The 27,227-nt window shown below is 40.0% G+C and overlaps 1 protein-coding gene across 7 annotated transcripts in view; it reads left to right on the top strand.

The window, feature by feature from the left end:
• Window positions 1-27,227, top strand: part of FAM120C (family with sequence similarity 120 member C) — a 133,083-nt gene that overhangs the window by 2,056 nt on the left and 103,800 nt on the right. The window contains exon 2 of one of the 7 annotated variants that reach the window (XM_055565772.1): window positions 9,754-9,825. The exons of the other annotated variants lie outside the window; for them this stretch is intronic. Coding sequence (XP_055421747.1) covers window positions 9,754-9,798 — 45 coding nt within the window. The 3' untranslated portion in view covers window positions 9,799-9,825. Of the gene's footprint in view, window positions 1-9,753; window positions 9,826-27,227 lie in introns of those variants that run through there. 7 annotated transcript variants of the gene reach the window in all.

Here is a 27,227-nt window from a genome sequence, read left to right as displayed (position 1 = left end):
TGAAAGACCCACATAAAGAAACTTGCAGTGGTCATACAGCTTTTGGCTAAAGTCCAGTCATGCTAGACTTCTTGTGCTCAGCATCTAATACGTGCGTAGGCTGGGTAGATTATAGCTGTTTTTAATAATTTTTTTTAAAAATTCAATCATAAGCTATCTCAATACAAAGTGGAAGAAATATATATATCAGACTCCATTTGCTTGCCTTCCTGACGGGATATTTTTTCAGTAGTTGTCCATTCATGGCCATTCTTTCCAGTTTGTTTTCACTGCTACCACTCCATCTTTAAGGACTTTTTACCTCATTGTCATTATTAACTTGGTTGCTGTCAACAGTGACTAAAGTTGATGGAATGCTCACTGTGTGCCAGCTGCTAATCTGGGTGCTTTATCAAATGAAAATTATCTCATTTGATCCTCACAATAACCTGTGAAACAGTATTATCCGTTTTTCAAACTAGGGAACTGAGGCACAGGAGGTTTAGGAACTTGCCCAGAGTCACCTGGCAATAAATGGCAGAGCTAGGATACATGCCCAGGCGATCTGGCTCCAAAGCTCATGCTCTTAGCAACAGTGCTCTAAGATGAAGCCTTCTAAAGTGCCAGATTAAATCATTTCCATATTGGACTAAAATCTTCTCTGGCTCCTGGGTAAAGACAGGTTTGGGGCTGTTTGTTGTTATTCATTGAGTACCGATAGGCTAGTAATATGTTGATTGCTGAGGATTCAGAGTGAGGTAAGGGGATCACTACCCTCAAGAAGGTTAGATTTTAGAAAACAAGACAAGCTGAAAACAAAGTTGCAGATACTGTGAGCTAATTGCTCATGATTGAAAAATATGGTCCCTGTAGGGAGTATTGGTTAATTCTGGTTGAGAGTGTGAAAATTGAGGGAGGTTTCACAGATTGGTACTGAGCCTTGAGGAGGTCTGGAAAGGATGGTTCAGAGAGTGGACACAGATGTGGAGACATAAAATGGCCTTTGAGCTCTGAATAGATTTTGATTAGAGGTTGGCTGGGTAGTTGAACACTGGGTTTGTGGTTTTCCAACTTTTTTGTTCATGCATATCATCAGCAAACATTTTTGAGAGGCAACCCTAAAATGACCTACTAAGATTCTTCAATACACATAGGCTCACTTTTAAAATCCCAGCAGTTCATAAAAAATATATCTTGGATTGGATCCCTGGTGGCTTAGATGGTAAAGCGTCTGCCTACAATGCGGGAGACCTGGGTTCAATCCCTGGGTTGGGAAGATCTGGAGAAGGAAATGGCAAGTACTCCAGTACTCTTGCCTGGAGAATCCCATGGACGGAGGAGCCTGATAGGCTACAGTCCATGGGGTCACAAAGAGTTGGATACGACTGAGCAACTTCATTTTCACTTTTTTTTTTTTTCCCAAAGCAAATGTAGTAAACATGGTAGAGTCTCAGTCATGATTAGTTTAATGTTCACTATGAAATTGTTTGAACTTTGCTATATGTTTAAAGTTTTTTGTAACAAAATGTTGGGGGAAAAATTTCTCAGTAGTCATAAGCACTACTGTTTGCAAAATATGTCTTGTTTCCCATGCTAGATTATAAACAACTCTTTGATCTTTTCATAGTCTCCATAATAACTTGTTTATTTTAGGTGCAGGATATCTTTTTTTCCTTCAATGAAGAGGTTCAGTTCAGTTCAGTCGCTCAGTCGTGTCCGACTCTTTGCAACCCCATGAATCGCAGCACGCCAGGCCTCCCTGTCCATCACCAACTCCCAGAGTTTACCCAAACTCACGTCCATTGAGTTGGTGATGCCATCCACCCATCTCATCCTCTGTCGTCCCCTTCTCCTCCTGCCCCCAATCCCTCCCAGCATCAGGGTCTTTTCCATTGAGTCAACTCTTCACATGAGGTGGTCAAAGTATTGGAGTTTCAGTTTCAGCATCCCTCCTTCCAATGAACACCCAGGACTGATCTCCTTTAGGATGGACTGGTTGGATCTCCTTGCAGTCCAAGGGACTCTAAAGAGTCTTCTCCAACACCAACATTCAAAAGCATCAATTCTTCAGCACTCAGCTTTCTTCACAGTCCAACTCTCACATCCATACATGACCACTGGAAAAACCATAGCCTTGACTAGACAGACCTTTGTTGACAAAGTAATGTCTCTGCTTTTTAATGTGCTATCTAGTTTTAACTTTCCTTCCAAGGAGTGAGTGTCTTTCAATTTCATGGCTGCAGTCACCATCTGCAGTGATTTTGGAGCCCCAAAAAATAAAGTCTGCCACTGCTTCCACTGTTTCCCTATCTATTTCCCATGAAGTGATGGGACCAGATGCCACAATCTTTAAGCCAGCTTTTTCACTCTCCTCTTTCACTTTCATCAAGAGGCTCTTTAGTTCCTCTTCACTTTCTGCCATAAGGGTGGTGTCATCTGCGTATCTGAGATGAAATGAAGAGGTTAGTGATCTTAATAGAATGCATTGTAGGAATGACTTTTTAAAAGTGTGTAGTGTGGCTCTTAATATGGTGGATTTAAGACTGGCTCCAAACTGCATCTATAAATTATCTGTAGATGTAATCAGTGACTGAAGTTTTCTCTCCTTGCTCTGGTCAGTGGTTGTTGTCGGAGTGATGGAGAACTTCTTGGTTTCTAACACAGACTTGAAAGGTGTTGGTTAATAACTGATTGTGGTTTGCATTTTCAGGGGGGGTGTTTCACTGTCTTGAAGATAACAGTTTTTCACTTGAATGATTTGCATGCTTTCCATTTCTTTTGACTGAAATGCTAGTGATTCAGTCCAAAACCCACTAGTGTATTTCTCCTTCCCTTGGTTCTGTTCTTGAGTCTAGGTCACAAATTCAGCCTTTATTCCCAATCTGACTTTCATTTGTGATTGAGAAAATAGAGGGATTAAATAAAAGATAAATTGCCAGGTTGTCTGTTTAGGTTTAAACAATTTAGGACTTCCCTTGAAAATATTCAGTGTTACTGGGATGAATTTTTGTTATTTGGTTGGTTTCAATTGTATGTTCTGCAAACCTTTGTAAGTGATCATTGCCAGTAGCACAAAAATTAAGTAAAACCACAAATCGCTACCTAATCTCTTCCCAAGGGTCTCAGAGCAACCATAAAGCAGTTTTAGAATATGGTTTCAAAGGTGATGTAGGGTGGTTAATGGTATGAATACTTTGTTTTAATGGTTAGTGTATATATATTACAAAAAAATAGAACACATGAAACCCGTAGTTTCATAGGTATAACTTTTTAGAATGAGGCCAATTTTTAAAAAGTAAGTTGATTTAAAGAAAAGTATTAAGGTACAGCACTTGGATATAGTACTTGGAGGGGCTTCCCTGGTGGCTTAGTGGTAAAGAATCCACCTGCTAATGCAGGAGATGTGGGTTTGATCTATGGGTCAGGAAGATCCCCTGGAGAAGAAAATGCCTAGCCACTCCAGTATTCTTGCCTGGCACATCCCATGGACAGAGGAGTCTGGTGGGCTGTAGTCCATGGAGTTGCAAAATAGTGAGACATGACCTTGTGACTAAACAACAACAGTACTTGGATGTTGCAGAAATCATGTTGATAGTAAATGAATAAAGTTTGAGAAATCTAACCAAGAGCATACACCATTTTGTGCTTCTGTTCTCTAGAATACACTATAGCAGTGGCTGCTGTGGCTCCTGATTATTATTTTCTTTGCCACTTTATTTTTAATTGAAGGATAATTCTGCTTTACAGAATTTTGTTGTTTTCTGTAAAACATCAACAAGATTCAGCCATAGGTAAACCCATGTCCCCTCCCTCCCATCGCCCTCCCCATCCCACCCTTCTAGATTGTCACAGTTTGAGCCCCTGTTTGAGTTCCCTGAGTCATACAGAAAATTCCCATTGGCTGTCTATTTTACATATGATATTGTACGTTTCCATGTTATTCTCTCCATACATCTCACTCCTTCTTCCCCTCTCCCCATGTCCAAGGTCTGTTCTCTATGTCTGTTTTTCCACTGCTGCCATGAAAATAAATTCATAAGTACCATCTTTCTAGACTCCATATATATGTCAGTATATGGTATATATATTTCCTCTTACTACACTCTGTATAATAGGCTCTAGGTTTGTCCACTTCCTTACAGTGGACTCAAATGCATTCCTTTTAAGGCTGAGTAATATTTCATTGTATATATGTACCACAGCTTCCTCGTCCATTCATCTGTCAATTGATATCTAGATTGCTTCCATGTTCTAGCTATTGTAAATAGTGCTGCAATGAACATTGGGGTACAGGTGTCTTTTTCAGTGTTGGTTTCCTCAGGGTATATGCCTAGGACTGAGATTGCTGGGTCATATGGAGGTTTTATTCCTAGTTTAAGGAATCTCCATACCATCTTCCATTGTGGCTGTATCAATTTACATTCCCACCAGCAATGCAAGAGGGTTCACTTTTCTCCACTCCCTCTCCAGCATTTATTGTTTGTAGACTTTTTGATGGCCATTCTGCCTGGTGTGAGGTGGTATCTCAGTATAGTTTTGATTTTCATGTCTCTAATAATGAGTAATGTTGAGCATCTTTTCATGTGTTTGTTAGCTACCTGTATGTCTTCTTTGGAAAAATGTCTGTTTAAGTCTTTTCCCCCACTTTTTGATTGGATTGTTTGTTCTTCTGCCATTGAGTTGTATGAGCTGCTTGTATATTTTGGAAATTAATTCTTTGTCAGTTGTTTCCTTTGCTATTATTTTCTCCCATTCTGAGAGTTGTATTTTCACCTCACCTTGTTTGTAGTTTCCTTTGCTGTGCAAAAGCTTTCAAGTTTAATTAGGTCCCACTTGTATATTTTTGTTTTATTTCTATTACTCTAAGAGGTGGGTCATAGAGGATCTTGCTTTGATTTATGTCATCAAGTGTTTTTCCTGTTTTCCTTTAAGAGTTTTATAGTTCTGGTCTTACATTTAGGTCTTTAATCCATTTTGAGTTTATCTTTGTGTATGGTGTTAGGAAGTGTTCTAATTTCATTCTTTTGTATGTAGCTGTCCAGGTTTCCTAGCACCACATACTGAAGAGGCTGTCTTTGCCCCATTCTTTATTCTTGCCTCCTTTGTCAAAAATAAGGTACCCATAGGTGCCTGGTTTTATCTCTGGACTCTCTGTCTTGTTACATTGGTCCCTATTTCTGTTTTTGTGCCAGTGCCATACTGTCTTGATGACTGTAGCTTTGTAGTATAATCTGTAGTCAGGAAGGTTGATTCCTCCAGCTCCATTCTTCTTTCTCAAGACTGCTTCAGCTATTCAGGGTCTTTTCTGTTTCCATATGAATTGTGAAATTTTTTGTTCTAGTTCTGTGAAAAAATGCCATTGGTAATTTGATAGGGATTGCATTGAATCTGTAGATTGCATTTGGTAGTATAGTCATTTTCACAATACTGATTCTTCCTACCTAGGAATATGGACTGTCTCACGATCTGTTTATGTCATCCTTGATTTTTTTTCATCAGTGTCTCATAATTTTCTGTATATAGTTCTTTTGTTTCCTTAGGTAGGTTTATTCCTAGATATTTTTTGTTCTTGTTGCAATGGTGAATGGGATTGATTCCTTAATTTCTCTTTCTGATTTTTCATTGTTAGTATATAGGAATGCAGGTGATTTCTGTGTATTGACTTCGCTAAATTCCCTGATTAGCTCTAATGATTTTCTGATAGTATCTTTAGGGTTTTTATTTATAGTACCAGTCCATCCTAAAGGAGATCAGTCCTGGGTGTTCATTGGAAGAACTGATGTTGAAGCTGAAACTCCAGTACTTTGGCCACCTGATGCGAAGAGCTGACTCATTTGAAAAGACCCTGATGCTGGGAAAGATTGAGGGCAGGAGGAGAAGGGGACGACAGAGGATGAGATGGTTGGATGGCATCACCGATTCAATGGACATGGGTTTGGGTGGACTCCGGGAGTTGGTGATGGACAGGGAGGCCTGGCATGCTGGGGTTCATGGGGTCGCAAAGAGTTGAACACGACTGAGCAACTGAACTGAACTGATGTATTGTTATCTGCAAACAGTGAGAGTTTTACTTCTTTTCCGATCTGGATTCCTTTTATTTCTTTTCTCTAATTGCCATAACTAGGACCTCTCAAAACTGTGTTGAATACTAGTGGTGAGAGTGGACATGCTTGTCTTGTTCCTGATGTTAAAGGAAATGCTTTTATTTTTACATCATTGAGAAGTGTTTCCTGTATGCTTATCATATATGGCCTTTTCTATGTTGAGGCAGGTTCTGTCTATGCCGATTTTTTGAAGTGTTTTTATCATAAATGGTTGCTGAATTTTGTCAGAGGCTTTTTCTTCATCTATTGAGATGATCATATGGTTTTTATCTTTCAGTTTGTTAATATGGTGCATCACATTGAATGATTTGCGTATATTGAAGAATCCTTGCATCCCTGTAATAAACCTGGCTTGATCATGGTGTTTGAGCCTTTTGTTGAATTCTGTTTGCTAGAATTTTGTTGAGGATTTTTGCATCTGTGTTCATCAGTGATATTTGCCTGTAGTTTGCTTTTTTTGTGTTGTCTTTGCCTGTTCTTGGTATCAGGGTGATTGTGGCCTTGTAGAATGAGTTTGGAAGTGTTATTTTCTCTGCAATTTTTTGGAAGAGTTTCAGAAAAATATTCATTAGCTTTTCTCTAAATGCTTGATAGAATTCCCCTGTGAAGCCATCTGGCCCTGGTGTTTTGCTTTTGGGGAGATTTTTAATCACAGTTTTGATTTCATCATTTGTAATTGGCCTGTTCATAATTTCTATTTCTTCCTGGTTCAGCCTTGGGAAGTTAAACTTTTCTAAGAATCTGTCCATTTCCTCTGGGTTGTCCATTTTGTTAGCATATACTTGTTCATAATATTCTGTTATGATCCTTTGTATTTCTGTCTTGTCTGTTGTAACCTCTCCTTTTTCATCTCTAATTTTGTTAGTTTGATTTTTTTCTCGATGAATATGGCTAGTGGTTTGTCAGTTTTGTTTATCATCTCAAAGAACTAGCTTTAATTTTATTAATCTTTGCTATTGTTTTCTTCATTTCTTTTTCATTTATTTCTGCTCTGATATTTATAATTTTTTTCCTTCTGCTGACTTTGGGGACTTTTTGTTCTTCTTTTTCCAGCTGCTTTAGTTGTTGTTAGGTTGTCTATTCAGTGCTTTTCTTGGTTCTTGAGGTAGAATTGTATTGTCATAAACTTCTTTCTTCGAACTACTTTTTCTGAGCCCCATAGATTTTGGGTCATCATATTTTTGTTGTCATATGTTTCTAGAAATCTTTTTATTTCCCTTGTTTCTTCAGTAACCTCTTCATTATTTAGTAGTGTATTATTTAATCTCCATGATTTTGTGTTCTGGGCAGTTTTTTCCCTGTAGTTGATAACTATTCTCATACTGTTGTGGTCAGAGAAAGACATTTGATATAATTTCAGTTTTCTTAAATTTCCTGAGGCTTGACTTGTGACTCAAGATGTGGTCTATTCTGGAGAATGTTCCATGTGCACTTGAGAAGAAATTGTATTCCTCTGCATTTGCATGGAAAGTCCTGAAGATACCAGTTAGGTCCATTTGGTCTAATGTTTCATTTAAGGTTTGTTTCTTCATTGATTCTCTGTTTTGATGATCTGTCCATTGGTAAACAGTGTGTTGAAGTCCCTTACTCTTATTGTGTTACTGTTGAGTTCCCCTCTTATGCGTGTTAGTGTTTGCCTTATGTGTTGAGGTTCTCCTATGTTGGGTACATAAATATTTGCAACTGTTAGGTCTTGGATCAATCATTTGATCATTATGTAGTATCCTTCTTTGTCTCTTATAGTATTCTTTATTTTGAAGTCTATTTTGTGTGAAATAAGGATTGCCACTCTGGCTTTCTTTTGGTTTCCATTCACATGGAATATCTTTTTCTATCCTTTTACTTTCAGTCTGTATATGTCTCTAGGTCTGAAGTGTGTCTCTTGTAGGCAACATATATATGGATCCTGTTTTTGTATCCATTCCGTCAGTCTGTATCTTTTGGTTGGTGCATTTAATACATTTACATTTAAGGTAATTAGTGATATGTATGTTCCTTAATGTATGTCAATACATTAAGAAAATGTATTGACATTTTCTTAATTGTTTTGGGTTTGTTTTTGTAGGTCTTTTCTTTCTCTTGTGTTCACTGGCTATGTAATTCTCTTTAGTATTTGTTGTAAGGCTGGTTTGGTGGTGCTAAATTCTCTCAACTTTTGTTTGTCTGTAAAGCTTTTGATTTCTCCATCAATTTTGAATGAGGTCTTTGCTGGGTATCATAATCTTAGTTGTAGATTTCTTTTCTTTCAGTACTTTAAATATATCTTGCCATTCCCTTTTGGCCTGCCACATTTCTCCTGAAAGATCCACTGTTAATCATATCAGTTTTCCCTTGTATGTTAACTTGTTGCTTTTCTCTTGATGCTTTTAGTATTCTTTCTTTGTGCTTAATCTCTGTTAACTTAATTAATATGTGTCTCAATGTTTTTCTCCTTGGGTTTATCCTGTAAGGGATTCTCTGCGCTTCTGGGACTTGATTATTTCCTTTCCTGTGTTGGGGAAGTTTTCAACTATAATTTCTTCAGAAATTTTCTCAGTGCCTTTCTTTTTGTTTTTCTTCCTCTGGGACCCCTATAACTCGAATGTTGGTGTGTTTAATATTGGCCCAAATGTCTCTGAGGCTATCCTCAATTCTTTTCATACTTTTTTCTTTATTCCGATCTTCAGCAGTTATTTCCACCTTTCGGTCTTCCAGCTCACCTATCCAGTCTGCCTCAGTTATTTTGCTATTGATTCCTTCTAGAGTATTTTTAATTTCAGTAATTGTGTTTTATCTCTGTTTGCTTATTCTTTATTTCTTCTATGTCCTGGTGATTGTATTAACTGTGTTAATTGTTTCTTGCCTTTTCTCCATTCTATTTTCAAGTCTTTGGAGCATCTTTACTGTCATTATTCTGAGTTCTGTTTCAGGTAGATTGCTTATTTCCTCTTTGTGTGTTTGGTCTTGTAAGTTTCTACCTTGTTCTTTCATTTGTACTGTATTTCTCTGTCTTTTCATTATTTTCCTAACTTGCTCCACTTGAGGTCTCCTTTTCCCAGGCTTTGGAGTTGTATTCCTTCTTCCTCTTGGTTTTTGCCCTTGGAGGGAAAGGTTGGTTGAGTGGTTTGTGTTGACTTCTTTTTGGGGTGACGTCTGCCTGTGTTCTAATCAGAGGAGACCAAGCTGATCAAGCAGATAATTACAGAAATACTGGGACATATACACACACTTCCACACATAAAGTTACAAGCAAAGTATTCTAAAGAAAAGAGTACAGGAGACTGACTTCGTAAAGAAGGGAAACGAAAAATGATATCAACCAATTAAAACCAGAGCTAGCTAATGCTCAATCTGAAAAACTGAGCCTGAGCAGAGTGCCAACTGGGGAATATAGCAAAGAGAGCTCAAGAATTTAACGTACTTGGTGAAAAAAAGAAAATGAAGGAAAATAGGGAAGAGAAAAAAAGTAAAGGAAAGGGTGGAAAAGAGGGTAAAAACAAGAGAAAAGAAAAATAGAAAAGCAAAGATAAATAGACATATGTGAAAGATTTATACATATTCAGGAATAGCTACAACTGGTAAGGAACTATAAGAAAAGCAGTCAAATATAGCAAAAACAAAATCCAAGAAATCCCCCAAAAAAGGGTTGAAAAAGGAAAAATAAATCTTAAAATGAGTTTTTTGTTTACAGGAAAAACAGAGGAAAACTCCACACCACCACAAAAGGCTAATGTGAAGGTAGAAATATGTAAGTGGAATAAACTGTGATTTATAAGAAAAAAAAAGTTTTCAAGGTCATAGTTCTTCTTGGTTGTGGATTCTGCCCCAGTGGATGGGGGTTGGATTAGTGTACTGGGATGCTTTCCTGGTTAGGGGAGCTTGTGCCTGTGTTCTCATTGATGTACCTATATCTCATCTCTCTGAAGGGAAATTCAGTTTCCACTAGTAGGTTTTGGGGTGTCTGGGTTCAGTATGTCTTTGGGCAGTCCTTCTGTCTTTGGGCAGTCCGTCTAGCTTTAGCATTGTTACACACATCTATTTCCACAGCTGTGTCAAAGCCCTCTCAGCATATCTTCACTGCTGCCAGCCCCCTACTTGTCCCTGGAATCTTTGCTGGTGCTTCTGTTCCCCAGTCCTGCCCTGCACTGCACTGCAAGACAAAGCTTGATAGATGGGGTCTTATGTGGATCTATTCTTGGCTCCCAGACTGTGCACTCTGCTTTGCAGAGACCTGTGTGGGCTTCCCTCAGGCCCCTGAGGTCACCTTCTGCTTCGTGGGGCTTGTGTACACTTGTCTTGGCTCCCTGAGCCCACACTCTGCATTGCGCTCCTTGTGTTCACTTGTCTCAGCTCACCAGGCCTGCCCTCTATGTCTCAGGGCTTGTGTTCACTTGTTTCAGCTACCTGGGACCACCCTCTGCATCCTGGGGCTTATGTGTACTTGTCTCGGCTCCCTGGACCCACTGTCTGGGTCTCGGGGCTTGTGTGCACTTGTTTTGTCTCATCAGTCAGCCCTCTATGTTGCAGGTCTTGTGTGCACTTGTCTTGGCTCTCCAGGCCTGCCCTTTGAGCTGCAAGGGTTGTGTGCGCTGGAGAGGTTTGTATGTTGCGCCTTGCTTGTCACCCCAGGCCCACCCTCTTCACTGGGGGACTTCTGTGGGCTTCTCTCAGTTCCCTGAGCCCACCATCTGCTCAGGGCCAGAGTCCGTGAGTTGTTTATGGGCTGAGTAGTGCAGCTTTTTCTGTTTTCTGCCCTCTAAGTCCTTGCTTTGCCAGTTTTCCCAGATTCTGCATCTCCCCCTTGGGCCTGCCTGTGAGGGAGGTTCCCAGCGCACAGGAACTCTTTCTGCTTCAGGATTCCCTCCCTCCCTCGGGCACAAGCTCCCATCCAGAAGTTCTCTGTCTTTTCCCTTTTTATGTCTCCCATTCTCTCCTACCTCATTCCAGGGAGCTTAACCTATCCCCCTGGAGGCCTGGAGTCTTCTGCTGTCACCTAGAAGTTGCTTTGTAGGCGTTGCTCTTTATCTTGATGAGTTTTTGATGTATTAGTGGTAAGGCTGGCAATTTCCCTGTCTTACTCCTCTGCCATCTTCTTGCCTCCTGATTATTTAATTATCCTCAGTCATTGACACATCCTGAAATGTTAGTGACTCTTCTAGATGCACCAGTGGTAGGAAAAATTACCATAATAGTAATTACTTCTGTTCTTGAGCACCAGGTTGTATAGCAAGTGCTTTTTATCTTGTTTAATCCACATAAGCTCTCAAAATATGTGCTTTTCTGCCCATTAAACAGTTGAATAACAGATGCAAAGAAGTGAAATGATTTTTCTTTCGTTTAGATATTAGTACTGTTCATGGGGTTCAAGCAAAAGGCAAAGGAGAAAGGGAAAGATATACCCTCTGAATGCAGGGTTGCAAAGAATAACAAGAGATAAGAAAGCCTTCTGAAGTGAACAATGCAAACAAATAGAGGAAAACAATAGACTGGAAAAGACTACAGATCTCTTCAAGAAAATTGAAGATACCAAGGGAACGCTTCATGCAAAGATGGGCACAGTAAAAGACAGAATCGAAAAGGACCCAACAGAAGAGATTAAGAGGAGGTGGCAAGAATACACAGAAGAACTATACAAAACAGCTATTAATTACCTGGGTAACCCCAGTGGTGTGGTCACTCATCTAGAGCCAGACATCCTGGAGTGTGAAGTCAGGTGGCCTGAGGAAGCATCGCTATTAACAAAGCTAGTGGAGGTGATGGAATTCCAGCTGAGCTATTTCAAATCCTAAAAGATGATGCTGTTAAAGTGCTGCACTCAGTATGCCAGCAAATTGGAAAAACTGAGCAGTGGCCACAGGACTGGAAAAGATGAGTTTTCATTCCAATATCAAAGAAGGGCAATGTCAAAGAAAGTTCAAACTACCACACAGTTGCACTCATTTCACATGCTAGCAAAGTAATGCTCAAAATCCTTCAAGCTAGGCTTCAACAGTATGTGAACCGAAAACTTTCAGATGTGCACGCTGGATTTAGAAAAGGCAGAGGAACCAGAGATCAAATTGCCAACATCCATTGATCATAGAAAAAGCAAGAGAATTCCTGCAAAACATCTGCTTCATTGAATATGCTAAGCTTTTGACTGTGTGGGTCACGACGAACTGTGGAAAATTCTTCAAGAGATGGGAATACCAGACCACCTTATCTGCCTCCTGAGAAACCTGTATGCAGGTCAAGAAGCAACAGTTAGAACCAGACATGAAACAATGGACTGGTTCAAAACTGGGAAAGGAGTATGTCAAGGCTGTATGTTGTCACGGTACTAATTTCACCTATACGCAAAGTACATTATGTACTTACATGCAGAGTACATCACGTGAAATGCCGGGCTGGATGAAGCACAAGATGGAATGAAGATTGCCAGGAGAAATATCAGTAACCTCAGATATGCAGATGACACCACAGAAAGTGAAGAGGAACTAAAGAGCCTCTTGATGAATGTGAAAGAGGAGAGTGAAAAAGCTGGCATAATACTCAGCATTCAAAAAATGAAGATCATGGCATCCGGTCCCATCATTTAATGGCAAGTAGACAGAGCAACAATTGAAACAGTGACAGATTTTATTTTCTTGAGCTCCAAAATCACTGCAGATGGTGTATGTAGCCATGAAATTAAAAGACGCTTGCTCCTTAGAAGAAAAGCTATAACAAACCTGAGAGGCATATTAAAAAGCAGAGATATCACTTTGTCAGCAAACATATGTCTAGTCAAAGCTATGGTTTTTCCAGTAGTCATTTAAAGATGTGAGAATTGGACCATAAGGAAGGCAGGGTGCCGAAGAATTGATTCTTTCGAACTGTGGTGCTAGAAAAGGCTATTGAGAATTCCCTGGACTGCAAAGAGATCAAACCAATCAATCGTAAAGGAAATCAAACCTGAATATTTATTGGAAGGAGTGATGCTGAAGCTGAAGCTCCAATTCTTTGGCCACCTGATGAGATGAGCCCACTCATTGGAAGAGGCCCTGATGCTGGAAAAGATGGAGGGCAGGAGGAGAAGGAGTCGACAGAGAATGACATGGTTGGATGACATCAGCAACTCAATGGACATGAATTTGAGCAAACTCTGAGAGATAGTGAAGGATAGGGAATCCTGGTATACTGCAGTCCATAGGGTTGCAAAGAGTCCGACACAATCGGGTGAGTGAACAACAACAAAATATACAGTAAATAGTGTATAAAATTCTGTCCTGGATTTGTATTGCTTAAAGTCTGTTTCCACAGTTTCACATGGTTTCCTTTTTGTACATTCTTGTGTCAAATTGTACACTTTTTAGCCAGATAATATGCATAGATACAATAAAATTTTGAAGAAGATTTATTGAGCACTTATGTTCATTTGAGAAGGCAATGGCACCCCACTCCAGTACTCTTGCCTGGAAAATCCCATGGACAGAGGAGCCTGGTGGGCTGCAGTCCATGGGGTAGCTGAGGGTCGGACAGGACTGAGCGATTTCACTTTCACTTTTCACTTTCATGCATTGGAGAAGGAAATGGCAATCCACTCCAGTGTTCTTGCCTGGAGAATCCCAGGGATGGGGGAGCTTGGTGGGCTGCCGTCTATGAGGTCACACAGAGTCGGACACGACTGAAGTGACTTAGCATTAGCATATGTTCATTTGCTAAGTGGACAGTACTGCCAGTACAAGCAAATGTGTAAGCTCAGTGCCAAATGAGTGACTCATATAATGATTTTATAGGAATTCAAAAGTAGCAGTCTCTTTTTTTCCCTACATTTTAAGTCTCTCCCTTTCTGGTTTCTTTCATTTATAAGTACATATGCATATACAAATAACCTTTAAAGAATAAAAACTTCCTCTTTGTTTTGTAATTCCCTTAATCCCTCTTCTTCCCTTTTAACCATCATTCTTGAAGATACAAGATTTTATTAATTCCCATTCCCTAGCCTATTGCCACTTGATATGTGATGTCACCATTCTGAAGCCACCAAAACCATTTCCATTCTTACCCTTTATTAATGCTCTATAAGATATCCTTTCTTTGAATTTCCTTTCTTGGATTCCATAATGCAGCTTACTGCTGATTCTCCCATATAAGTCTCTAGTTGTTTCTCCTCCTCTTACTGCTTCCTTAAGCATTGGTGCTCTCATGACTTCTGCCCTAGCCCTATTCTTCTACATACATATTCTGAGCAATATCATCTGTTATTATGGCTTTAAGTGTTAACTGTATTATGATTATTCCTATAGCTGTTTTTCTCTAGCCCAGCCTCTCTCATAAGCTTTCAACACACCTTTTCAATGTCTTGTAGGTCACTTATATTAAAAAAAAATCCAAAATGTCCTATAGGTCACTTATATTAAAAAATACCCAAGATGGAGTTCATTATTTTCCACCAAAACTTGTTCTACTTATGATGTTCTCTTTTTCTATGAATGTCATCTTTCATCCATTTCAAGCCAGAAACCATGGAGATCTTCTCAATTCTTCAGTCTTCCTGTCACTTCTCCTATCCACTTGGTCACCAGATCTTGTCACCTCTACCTCAAATATGTCTCCTGAATCCAGCTACTTCCACCCCCATTGCTGTAGTTCAGGCTGCCATCATTTCTTATCTGAACTGTGAAAATTGCCTCACTCTTTGTGCCATAGTCCATCTTATACATTGCTATCAGAGAAGCTGACGTTTTCCTATGCCCAAAGATACCCAATGACTTTTTGCCTAACCTTACTAAACTCAGACTTGTGAGCATGGCAGACAATGCCATTCACACAGTCTGATCCCAAACTCTCTCCAGCTTACGTGGTGCTTACCTTTGCCCATACCTGTTCCAAATATTGGAAGGTCCCAACCATTCTGAACTTTCTTTTTTTAACATTCTAGACATACTATGTCTTCTCATATAGTGCTTTTCTTATTTAACTCTCACTCTTTGTGTAGCAGATTCCTACTTATTCTTGCTAAAATGTTGTCACTATGAAACCTTTCCCAGCCGAGGTAAATGATGCCTTCCCTAGTGCTATCAGAGTGCTTTAAAAAAAAAATTCTCATTTTTTTTCTCATAGTATTTTCATATCACATTATGATTCTCTTTTTCTCCCATGCCATGTACATTGTATCCCTAGAACTTACTTACCTTATGACTGGAACTTTGTATGTCACTCAGTTCAGTTGCTCAGTTGCGTCTGACTCTTTGTGATCCCATGGACTGCAGCACGCCAGTCTTCCCTGTCCATCACCAGCTCCCAGAGCTTGCTCAAACTCATCTCCATTGAGTCAGTGATGCCATCCAACCATCTCATCCTCTATCATCCCCTTCTCCTCCCCACTTCAATCTTTCCCAGCATCAGGGTCTTTTCCAGTGAGTCAGTTTTTTGAGTTAGGTGCCGAAGGTGTTGGAGCTTCAGTTTCAGCGTCAACCCTTCCAATGAATATTCAGGACTGATTTCTTTAGGATTCATTGGTTTGATCTCCTTGCAGTCCAAGGAACTCTCAAGAGGCTTCTGCAACACCACAGTTCAAAAGCATCAGTTCTTCAGTCTCAGCTTTCTTTATGGTCCAACTCTCACATCCATACATGACTACTGGAAAAACCATAGCTTTGACTAGATGGACGTTTGTTGGCAAAGTAATGTCTCTACTATTTAATACGCTGTCTAGGTTGGTCATAGCTTTTCTTCCAAGTAGCAAGTGTCTTTTAATTTCATGGCTGCAGTCACCATCAGTGGTGACTTTAGAGCCCAAAAAAACAAACTCAGTCACTGTTTCCATTGTTCCCCATCTATTTGCCCGGATGCCATGATCTTAGTTTTCTGAATGTTGAGTTTTAAACCAGCTTTTTCACTCTCCTCTTTCACTTTCATCAAGAGGCTGTTTAGTTCCTCTTCGCTTTCTGCCATAAGGGTGGTGTCATCTGCATATCTGAGGTTACTGATATTTTTCCTGGCAATCTTGATTCCAGCTTTTGCTTCATCCAGCCCAGCATTTGGCATGATATACTCTACATATAAGTTAAATAAGCAGGGTGACAATATACAGCCGTTAGGTACTCCTTTCCCAATTTGGAACCAGTCTGCTGTTCCATGTCTGGTTCTAACGGTTGGTTCTTTCTTTCTTTTTTTTTTTTTTACTTTGCAATATTGTATTGGTTTTGCCATACATCAACATGCATCCGCCACAGGTGTACACATGTTCCCCATCCTGAACCTCCCTCCCCATACCATCCCTCTGGGTCATCCAGTGCACCAGCCCCAAGCTTCCTGTATCCTGCATCGAACCTGGACTGCTGATTCGTTTCTTATATGATATACATGTTTTAATGCCATTCTCCCAAATCATCCCCCCCCCCCTCAGCCATTAAAAAGAATACATTTGAATCAGTTCTAATGAGGTGGATGGAACTGGAGCCTATTATACAGAGAGAAGTAAGCCAGAAAGAAAAAAACCACTACAGTATACTAATGCATATATATGGAATTTAGAAAGATGGTAATGGTTGGTTCTTAATGACTTGCATACAGATTTCTGAGGAGGCAGGTAAGGTGTTCAGATATTAGCATCTCTTGAAGAATTTTCCAAGTTTGTTGTGATCAATACTGACAAAGGCTTTGGTATAGTCATTAAAGACGAAGTAGATGTCTTTCTGGAACTCTCTTCCTTCTTCTATGAGCCTATGGATGTTGGCAATTTGATCTCTGGTTCCTCTGCCTTTTCTAAATCCAGCTTGAACATCTGGAACTTTTTGATTCACATATTGTTGAAGCCTCATTTGGAGAATTTTGAGCATTACTTGGCTAGCAGGTGAGATGACCACAATTGTGTATAATTTGAACATTCTTTGGTATTGCCTTTCTTTGGGATTGGAATGAAAACACCTTTTCCAATCCTGTGGCCACTACTGAGTTTTCCCAATTTGCTGGCATATTGAGTGCAGCACTTTCAAAGCATCTTCTTTCAGGTTTGAAATGGCTCAACTGGAATTCCATCACCTACCAGAGATCAAATTGCCAACATCCACTGGATCATTGAAAAAGCAAGAGAGTTCCAGAAAAACGTCTATTTCTGCTTTATTGACTATGCCAAAGCCTTTGACTGTGTGCATCACAATAAACTGTGGGAAATTCTGAAAGAGATGGGAATACCAGACCACCTGACCTGCCTCTTGAGAAATCTGTATGCAGGTCAGGAAGCAACAGTTAGAACTGAACATGGAACAACAGACTGGTTCCAAATAGGAAAAGGAATACATCAAGGCTGTATATTGTCACCCTGCTTATTTAACTTATATGCAGAGTACATCATGAGAAACACTGGGCTGGAAGAAGCACAAGCTGGAATCAAGATTGCCAGGAGAAATATCAATAACCTCAGACATGCAGATGATACCACCCTTATGGCAGAAAGTGAAGAGGAACTCAAAAGCCTCTTGATGAAAGTGAAAGAGGAGAGTGAAAAAGTTGGCTTAAAGCTCAACATTCAGAAAACGAAGATCATGGCATCTGGTCCCATCACTTCATGGGAAATAGATGGGGAAACAGTGGAAACAGTGTCAGACTTTATTTTTTGGGGCTCCAAAATCACTGCAGATGGTGACTGCAGCCATGAAATTAAAAGACGCTTACTCCTTGGAAGGAAAGTTATGACCAACCTAGATAGCATATTCAAAAGCAGAGACACTACTTTGCCGACAAAGGTCCGTCTAGTCAAGGCTATGGTTTTTCCAGTGGTCATGTATGGATGTGAGAGTTGGACTCTGAAGAAAGCTGAGCACTGAAGAATTGATGCTTTTGAACTGTGGTGTTGGAGAAGACTCTTGAGAGTCCCTTGGACTGCAAGGAGATCCAACCAGTCCATTCTAAAGGAGATCAGCCCTGGGTGTTCTTTGGAAGTATTGATGCTAAAGCTGAAACTCCAATACTTTGGCCACCTCATGCGAAGAGTTGACCCATTAGAAAAGACTGATGCTGGGACGGATTGGGGGCAGGAGAAGAAGGGAACGACAGAGGATGAGATGGCTGGATGGCATCACCGACTCGATGGACATAAGTCTGAGTGAATTCCAGGAGTTGGTGATGGACAGGGAGGCCTGGCGTGCTGCAGAGAGTCGCAGAGAGTCGGACACGACTGAGCGACTGAACTGAACTGAACACTCGCTTTGTTCATAGTGATGCTTCCAAAGGCCCACTTGACTTCACACTTAGGATGTCTGGCTGTAGGTGAGTGATCAGACCATCATGGTTATCTGGGCCATGAAGATCTTTTTTGTGTAGTTCTTTGTGTTCTTGCCACCTCTTCTTAATATCGTCTGCTTCTGTCAGGTCCATACCACTTATGTCCTTTATTGTGCTTATCTTCACATGAAATGTTCCCTTGGATCTCTAATTTTGTTGAAGAGATCTCTAGTCTTTCACCTCTGTTTCCTTGCATTGTTCACTGAGGAAGGCTTTCTTATCTTTCCTTGCTAATATTTGGAACTCTGCATTCAGATGCATATATCTTTCCTTTTCTCCTTTGCCTTTAGCTTCTCTTCTTTTCTCAGCTATTTGTAAGGCCTCCTCAGACAACCATTTTGCCTTTTCGCATTTCTTTTTCTTGGGGGTGGCCTTGATCACTGCCTCCTGTACTGTGTCATGAACCTCCGTCCATATTTCTTCAGGCACTCTATCAAATCTAATCCCTTGAATCTATTTGTCACTTCCACTGTATAATCATAAGGGATTTGATTTAGGTCATACCTGAATGGTCTAGTGGTTTTCCCTACTTTCTTCAATTTATGTCTGTATTTGGCAATAAGCTGTTCATGATCTGAGTTGTTCATGATCTGAGCAACTGTCAGCTCCTGGTCTTGTTTGTGTTGACTGTATGGAGCGTCTGCATCTTCAGCTGCAAAGAGTATAATCAGTCTGATTTCAGTAGTGACCATCTGGTGATGTCCATGTGTAGAGTCGTCTCTTGTATTATTGGAAGAGGGTGTTTGCTATGAGCAGTGCATTCTCTTCACAAAACTTTGCCCTGCTTCATTTTGTACTCCAAGGTCAAACTTGCCTGTTGCTCCAGGGATCTCTTGACTTCCTACTTTTGCATTCCACTCCCCTGTGATGAAAAGAACATCTTTTATGTATGTTAGTTCTAGAAAGTCTTGTAGGTAGTCATAGAACCATTCAACTTCAGCTTCTTCTGCATTACTGATTGGGGCATAGACTTTGATTACTGTGATATTGCATGGTTTGCCTTGGAAATGAACAGAGATCATTCTGTCATTTTTGAGACTGCACCCAAGTACTGCATTTCGGACTCTTTTGTTGACTATGAGGGCTACTCCATTTCTTCTAAGGGATTCTTGCCCCAATAGTAGATACAATTGTCATCTGAATTAATTTTGCCCATTCCTGTCCATTTGAGTTTACTGATTCCTAAAATGTTGATGTTCACTCTTGCCATCTCTTGTTTGACCACTTCCAATTTACCTTGATTCGTGGACCTAACATTCCAGGTTCCTATGCATTAATGTTCTTTACAGCATCAGACTTGACTTCCATTACCAGTCACATCCAGAACTGGGCGTTGTTTTCGCTTTGGCTTTTCATTCTTTCTGGAGTTATTTCTCCACTCTTCTCCAGTACCATAACTGGGCACCTACCGACCTGGGTAGTTCATCTTTCAGTGTCATGTCTTTTTGCCTTTTCATGCTGTTCATGAAGTTCTCAACGGCAAGATACTGAAGTGTTTTTGCCATTCCTTTCTCCAATGGACCACATTTTGTCAGAACTTTCCACTATGACCCATCCATATTGGGTGGCCCTATTATCTTTTAATTGTGTTCAAAGAGGGCAGAGATTTTGCTGCAGGGCTTGATGAATTGTGAATAATAATGGTTATTGAAACAGAAAGAGGTAAGTTGATAGACTCATTTACTGTAGAAGGCTTTGAAAGGCAGATAAGGAAGAATGTAGAGCCAGTGTTTTATAATTTTATAGGTTCATTCCATGAAACTTACTCAATTTCAAATGTAATTGCCACAGTTTGTTAAGGAAAAGTAAGCTTTGTAGCTGTTTAGCAATGCATTTATGGAATAAATTTCCCCTTGGTCTTAGTAATGATAGCTACCACCTGGGCTAAGTAGCTTACATAGATTCATTATGTTAATCTTATTTACCGACTTTATTCGGAGAAGGCAATGGCACCCCACTCCAGTACTCTTGGCTGGAAAATCCCATGGACGGAGGAGCTTGGTAGGCTGCAGTCCTTGGGGTCGCTAAAAGTCAGACATGACTGAGCGACTTCACTTTCAATTTTCACTTTCATGCATTGGAGAAGGAAATGGCAACCCACTCCAGTATTCTTGCTTGGAGAATCCCAGGGACAGAGGAGCCTGGTGGGCTGCCGTCTGTGGGGTCGCACAGAGTCAGACACAACTGAAGCGACTTAGCAGCTTAGCAGCAACAGACTTTATTGTGAGTATTAAATTAAGTACAGTGCTTAGAACATTATATGCAACATAGTAAATGCCATATAAATGACAGCTTCAATTACTTTGACCAAAATATATTGTATGCCAAATAAGTTGGACATTGACATTTCACTCTCATGCCTTAAGCTTGACATGACATGCAGGGTACTTCTTGATCTGCTTACCATTCTCTGGCCTCATTTAACCCCATTTTTCTTATCAGAACAATGAATGCTTTTTAGCATTTTTTGAACACCTGTGTGAGACCCTGTGCTCTGCACTATGAACAGTGGAATTTATTCCTTAAGCAAATGTTTAATGGGCTTCTACTGTGCTCTAGGCACAGTTTAATATTGAGAGGATAAAGCAGTGACCAAAACAGGTTTCTTACCTCATGAAGTTTATATTCTGGTAGGAAGAACAAACAATAAACCAGATAAAAAGACAAAGTGTATAGTATTTTAGGTAGTATAGTAAGTGCTGTTTGGAAAAATGAACTAGGAAAGTGAGATCAGGGAACACTGCAGTCAGGTGGAGTGGTACTCTAATCCTTCAGGAGCTCATAGTCTAGTAGGAAAGACAAATAAGAAAATACTAACAGTAATAGCCCTGAGGATCTTTTCTCTGACCCTTGTCATAGGCCCAAGGACATAGTGAAAGTGGCAGGACCACAATTTGCATTTCAGATACCAAAACTTTTGCCTTTTCATCTGTACCACAAAGAAAATCACAAGGATTATGGCAAACTGGCAGCCCATAGCTCCACACATTTTTTAAAAGAATTCCATTGATTTTCATTGATCAGTAGTGCTCATCAGGATCTAAAGTCACATTGTGGGTTTGGATTGAATATTAAGGCATAATCTAGTTGGATGGTTTTTCATTTCCCTCTATCATTTAACTTGCATTTTACAAACTCATTTCTTTTTTAATAAGTATGGATTTGTTGCCAACATTTTAAAAATTGTGAAATATTACCAAGAATTTTAACATTCTAGCTGCTCTTGAAATATCATCCTCGTGCAACACTGACTTGTCCCTTTTATCAAGCCACATGGTCTTCATTTATTGGAGTCTGTACTGCTCCATGGTGTCTGACCAAGTGCCACTTGCCTGTCATGATAGCCATTTTCTACATGGCTCCCAGTCCCATCAATTCACAGTAGGTAGATGGGGAAACAGTGGAAGCAGTGGCTACCTTTATTTTTCTGGGCTCCAAAATCACTGCAGATGGTGATTGCAGCCATGAAATTAAAAGACGCTTACTCCTTGGAAGGAAAGTTATGACCAACCTAGACAGCATATTCAAAAGCGGAGACATTACTTTGCCAACAAAGGTCTGTCTAGTCAAAGCTACAGTTTTTCCATTAGTCATGTATGGATGTGAGAGTTGGACTGTAAAAAAAGCTGAGCACTGAAGAATTGATGCTTTTGAACTGTGGTGTTGGAGAAGACTCGAGAGTCCCTTGGACTGCAAGGAGATCCAACCAGTCCATCCTAAAGGAGATCAGTCCTGGGTGTTCATTGGAGGGACTGATGTTGAAGCTGAAACTCCAATACTTTGGCTACCTGATGTGGAGAGCTGACTCATTTGAAAAGACCCTGATGCTGGGAAAGATTGAGGGCAGGAGGAGAAGGGGACGACAGAGAATGAGATGGTTGGATGGCATCACCAACAAAATGGACATGGGTTTGGGTGGACTCCGGGAGTTGGTGATGGACAGGGAGGCCTGGCGTGCTGCAGTTCATGGGGTCTCAAAGAGTCAGACACGACTAAGTGACTGAACTGAACTGACATGGCTCCTAGTAATTCCCACCTCCTGGTATTCACACTCTTGTTTAATCTACCCCCACCTCCTGTGTGTGGGCTGGACTGTGACTTGCTTTTAATGAATAGAATATAACAAAAATGATGAGATGTCACTTCCAAAATTAGGTTATAAAAGACTGCAACTTCCATCTTGTTTGCACTCTCTCTCCCCCTTGGATTTTTTTGCTTGATCACTCTGGTGAAGCAAACTCCATGTTTTGGGCTGCCCTATGAAGAAGCTCACGTTACAAGTAACTGAGGGCAGCCTCCGACCAACAACCAGTGAGGAACTGAGGTCCTCAGTGCAACAGCCCACAGGAACTAAATCCTGCCAACAGCCACTTGAGTGAGCTTGTAAGCAGATCCTTTCCCAGTCGAGCCTTGAGATGACTGCAGCCTTAGCTGACACCTTGATTGCAGTCTGTGAGAGACCCTGAGCCAAAGAACCCAGTTAAGCCACATTCACAGACAGTATGAGAAAATAAATGCTCTTCAAGCTACTAAATTTGGGGGGTAATTTGTTATACAAAAATAGAAAACTAACACACCATTGATTGTTGTGCTTGTACTATTGTTTTGTTTTGTTTTCTTTTTTGCTTGTCCTTTTTTTATAGTAGTTTTGAAGAATATACAATATTTCTTCTACCCATATCTGAAAAGTGGAGAAAACATACAGAAGGACAAATATTTAAAGGAAAATTAAAGGGAGCCTATTTCCTAGTGGAAGTGATGATGTATCTAAACACAGTGTGTTTGTTGAAAGACTATAACTTAAGACACCATTTAAAAATAAACCATTGTAAGAAATATGACCAGTATACAAGAATAATAAGTGCTGAATCAAAAAGAATTTTTAAAAGGGATTGGAATTTCAATAGGTTGTTTTTTAATACAGACAGATTTAAATAATACTGCCATGAAATGTAACCTACTCCAGTGTTCTTGCCTGGAGAATCCCATGGACGGAGAAGCCTGGTAGGCTGCAGTCCATTGGGTCGCACAGAGTCGGACACGACTGAAGTGACTTAGCAGCAGCAGCAGCAGCCATGAAATGTGATTATATATTACATGAAAAAATTGCCATGGCTTGAAAGCCTTTTGTAGGTAGTGATTTAAGAAAAGAGTGTTGAGTACAGCAGAATTTTACATCATGAATAAACATTTGCAAAAGTAGTAGATACTGTTGTTCAGGATGTTTAAGATTGGTGGCTGAACATTTTTGTGACAAATTGTGTCAAGAAGTTAAATTATAAAGTTTTAGATTACAGTTGGTTACAACAGATATAAACACTGTACATTTAAAAATACACTTGATTATGTGTCTAGCCAGTAGTTCTCAAAGTATGGTCCCTGATCAACAGCACTGTACCACTTGGGAACTTGTTATAAATACACATTATCAGGCCTTACCCCAGACCTACTGGAAATGAAGCTTGTCAATTTATTCTAATAAGCCCGCCAACAGATTCTGATACACTCTAAAGTTTGAGAACTGTACCTAGATATATAATTTATATGTTAATAATTTTGAAGCAGTCTAACTCTTTTGGAGTTTCTTGTGATGGGTTCATCTACAAATATCTGGATTTTGTATGTTGAGAAAAGTCTTGAAATTTTTAGTATAGATTGGTCAAAATTAATGAATATGACTACAGATGGTGCTTCTGCAATAATGTTACTGTTGGCCTTAGGAAGCTTCAGTTCTTTTTCAGAAACATTTTACAAAGACTTAAGGCTGTTCATTGTATCACTCCTTTGGATTCCATTTTTTATGCAGACATGTTCAAAATGAATCATGTCAGTAACTGGTAATTAACATTGTGGTTTGCACCAAACATAGTTGAATACTTTGCTTGGTGAATTTTTAGATTCATGTCATGCAGATCTGCCCTATTATGGAGATTAATTGACCTAGTTGAGGTATGGTGCTGAAGATACTGGAGAAAAACAACTTACTTGGCCTCCAAAAGGCATTCAGCACACCAGCAAAGACTAAAATAAAATATTTGGCCTATTTGGTTGACATTAGAGTTCAGTTTGAATAAAAGTAAGGTTGTTCAGAAATATATTGCAAATGTGTGGCTGTATTTGCTCATTCCTAGCAAAATTATCGGAGAAGGCAATGGCAACCCACTCCAGTACTCTTGCCTGGAAAATCCCATGGGTGGAGGAGCCTGGTAGGCTGCAGTCCATGGGGTCGCTGAGGGTTGCACAGGACTGAGCAACTTCACTTTCACTTTTCACTTTCATGCATTAGAGAAGGAAATGGCAACCCACTCCAGTGTTCTTGCCTGGAGAATCCCAGGAACAGGGGAGCCTGGTGGGCTGCCATCTATGGAGTCGCACAGAGTCGGACACAACTGAAGTGACTTAGCAGCAGCAGCAGCAAAATTATGCCTTAGGACCACTCATTTGGCAGGAGATAGACTGGCTCACTTTGCTGAAATTGGTTTCCAGTAAATGAACATGATGGCCTGTATTACATTCCCCAAATTGTGGAGTTGTCTACTGAATTCCAATAAAAGTTTCTCTGACCTTATATTCTATGAAAATAACCTTTTCCAATTGATGTTCATGGTGTGAAAGAATAGCTACAGTTGTTTTTGGTCAGTCCCTTAGTTGGGTCTTACTCTTTGCGACCGTATAGACTGCAACATGCCAGGCTTCCCTGTCCTTCACTGTCTCTCATGTCCATCCAGTGATGGATGAGTCGGTGATGCCATCCAACCATCTCATCTGTTGCCCTCTTCTCCTCCTGCCCTCAATCTTTCCCTCCTTCCCTCAGTCTTTCCCAGCATCAGGGTCTTTTCCAATGAGTTGGCACTTTACATCAGGTGGCCAAAATATTGGCGCTTTAGCTTCAGTCCTTCCAATAAATATTCAGCGACAGTGGAGATACTGATTTAGTGTTCTGTGGTACTGAAATTGAAGCATGATGTCATTCAAATGCCAAAATTCTACAAATATCTGAGGAGTAGTAATCCTAAATATAAAAAACACTATGCAAGACATCTATTTATGTTTGGAAATGCCTACATTTCAAAGCAGCTGTTTTCCATTATGAAATAGGATAAAATTAATCATTCCCAGTAAAAGGATTCAAGGCTAAATTCTTTAGTACCCATGTAACACAAAAATATAAGACCTAACATTGACCTCTTGGTACATTAGAAAGGCATCAGACCTCCTGTTCCAAGTCAAACGAGCAGATGCAAAAATGTAATGGTTAAATTTTCCTATGTTTAACTTTTTTTTTTAATTTTGAATTTATAAACTCCAGTATTTTAGTTGTTCATATTGTTAACACCCACAGTGTAGTTTAGGGAAAATTTTTTTCTGATGGTTGGTTTTCTTAACCATCTTCATTTATGTTAGCTGCAACCCCTAGCTCAAGGACTGTTAGAAATTTCTCAGCATCATTGTCACCTCTCCAGTTCCTGTCCTTGCCAAGGTAACCCAAAAGCTACCTTGGACTGTTGTTCTTCTCTTATTTCTTTTTTTTTTTTAAACATTTTTTATTCTTTTTGGCTGCACTGGGTCTTTGTTGCTTTGGGCAGGCTTTCTTTAGTTGTGAGCAGGGGCTACTCTTTGTTGTGGTGCACAGGCTTCTCATTGCAGTAGTTCTCTTGTTGCAGAGCACAGGGTCTAGGCACATGGGCTCAGTAGTTGGGTCATGCAGGCTCTAGAGCATGTTGCCTTCTGTAGTTGTGGTGTACAGGCTCAGTAGTTATGGAGCACAGGCTTTGTTGCTTCACCACATGTGGAGTCTTCTGGACCAGGAATCAAACCCATGTCTCCTGCAGTGGCAGGCAGACTGTACCACCACTGTACCACCAGGGAAATCCCTGTTCTCCTCTTATTTCTAAGATTACCTTTCATCGGGCCTTCTGATTTTTCAATCCTAAAGATGTTGCTTTGGGTAGAACAAGTGCCTATTCTGGAATGTACTTGTTTCAAATATTTCTGAGGACCTGCAGAGAGTAATATGTACCATAGAATTCATCTTCGTAGAATAAATGGACTGGGCTTTATTTCATAATGATAATTTCAAAGTCTTACAATTAGGTAGGAATATAACAGAATCTCTACTCTATAGATGAAGAAGTTAAATGACTTGCCCATGATTTGCCCCACAACTTCAGTTTGAGCATAGGTCCATTGAATGCTGAAGTTCCTGCTGTTTCTGCTGATTACAACAGTTATGCTCAAAATAGTCTCCAGCCCCCAGATGAGCCACAACAAATTAAATAAATCTAAGTTATTATTCTTATATTTGATAGGCAGTTTCACCTACAGAAATGAGCTGGCTCTTGGCAGCCTAAGAGCAATTTAAGGGTACTAAAATTGAGTATTCACAAATTAAAATGACCATCTTTAATAGCCTTTGGTAACTCTGGATCTGTATTTACCACCTCTAGCTTGACTGCACTATTTAATGGCAAAGACTCTACCAGAGTGTGTGTGTAGATAACTGATATTCCTATAGTTGAGAGGGAAGACCACTTTTTGAATGTTGCCTTAAATTGGCTATGATTTTGATTGCTACTATTCTTACTTTTTAAAAAAAGATTGATTGATATTTGGCTTCACTGAGTCTTCACTGCTGCATACAAACTTTCTCTAGTTGCAGTGAGTGGGGGCTACTTTTTGTTGCAGTACCCAGGCTTCTCATTGAGGTGGCTTCTCTTGTTGCAGAGCATGGGCTGGAGGGTGTGTAGGCTTCAGTAGTTGTAGCATGTGGGTGCAGTAGTTGTGGCTCACAGGCTCTAGAGCTTGGGCTCAGTAGTTGTAGCACAGAGGCTTTGTTGCCCCATAGCATGTGGGATATTCCCAGAGTAGGGATTAAACCAATGTCCCCTGTATTGGCAAGTGGATTCTTAACCACTG

This window comes from Bubalus kerabau, chromosome X, assembly GCF_029407905.1.
Source record: "Bubalus kerabau isolate K-KA32 ecotype Philippines breed swamp buffalo chromosome X, PCC_UOA_SB_1v2, whole genome shotgun sequence".
NCBI classification, from domain to species: Eukaryota; Metazoa; Chordata; class Mammalia; order Artiodactyla; family Bovidae; genus Bubalus; species Bubalus kerabau.
Note: the sequence above shows the minus strand (reverse complement) of the source record. Positions and strands in the feature narration are given on the sequence as shown.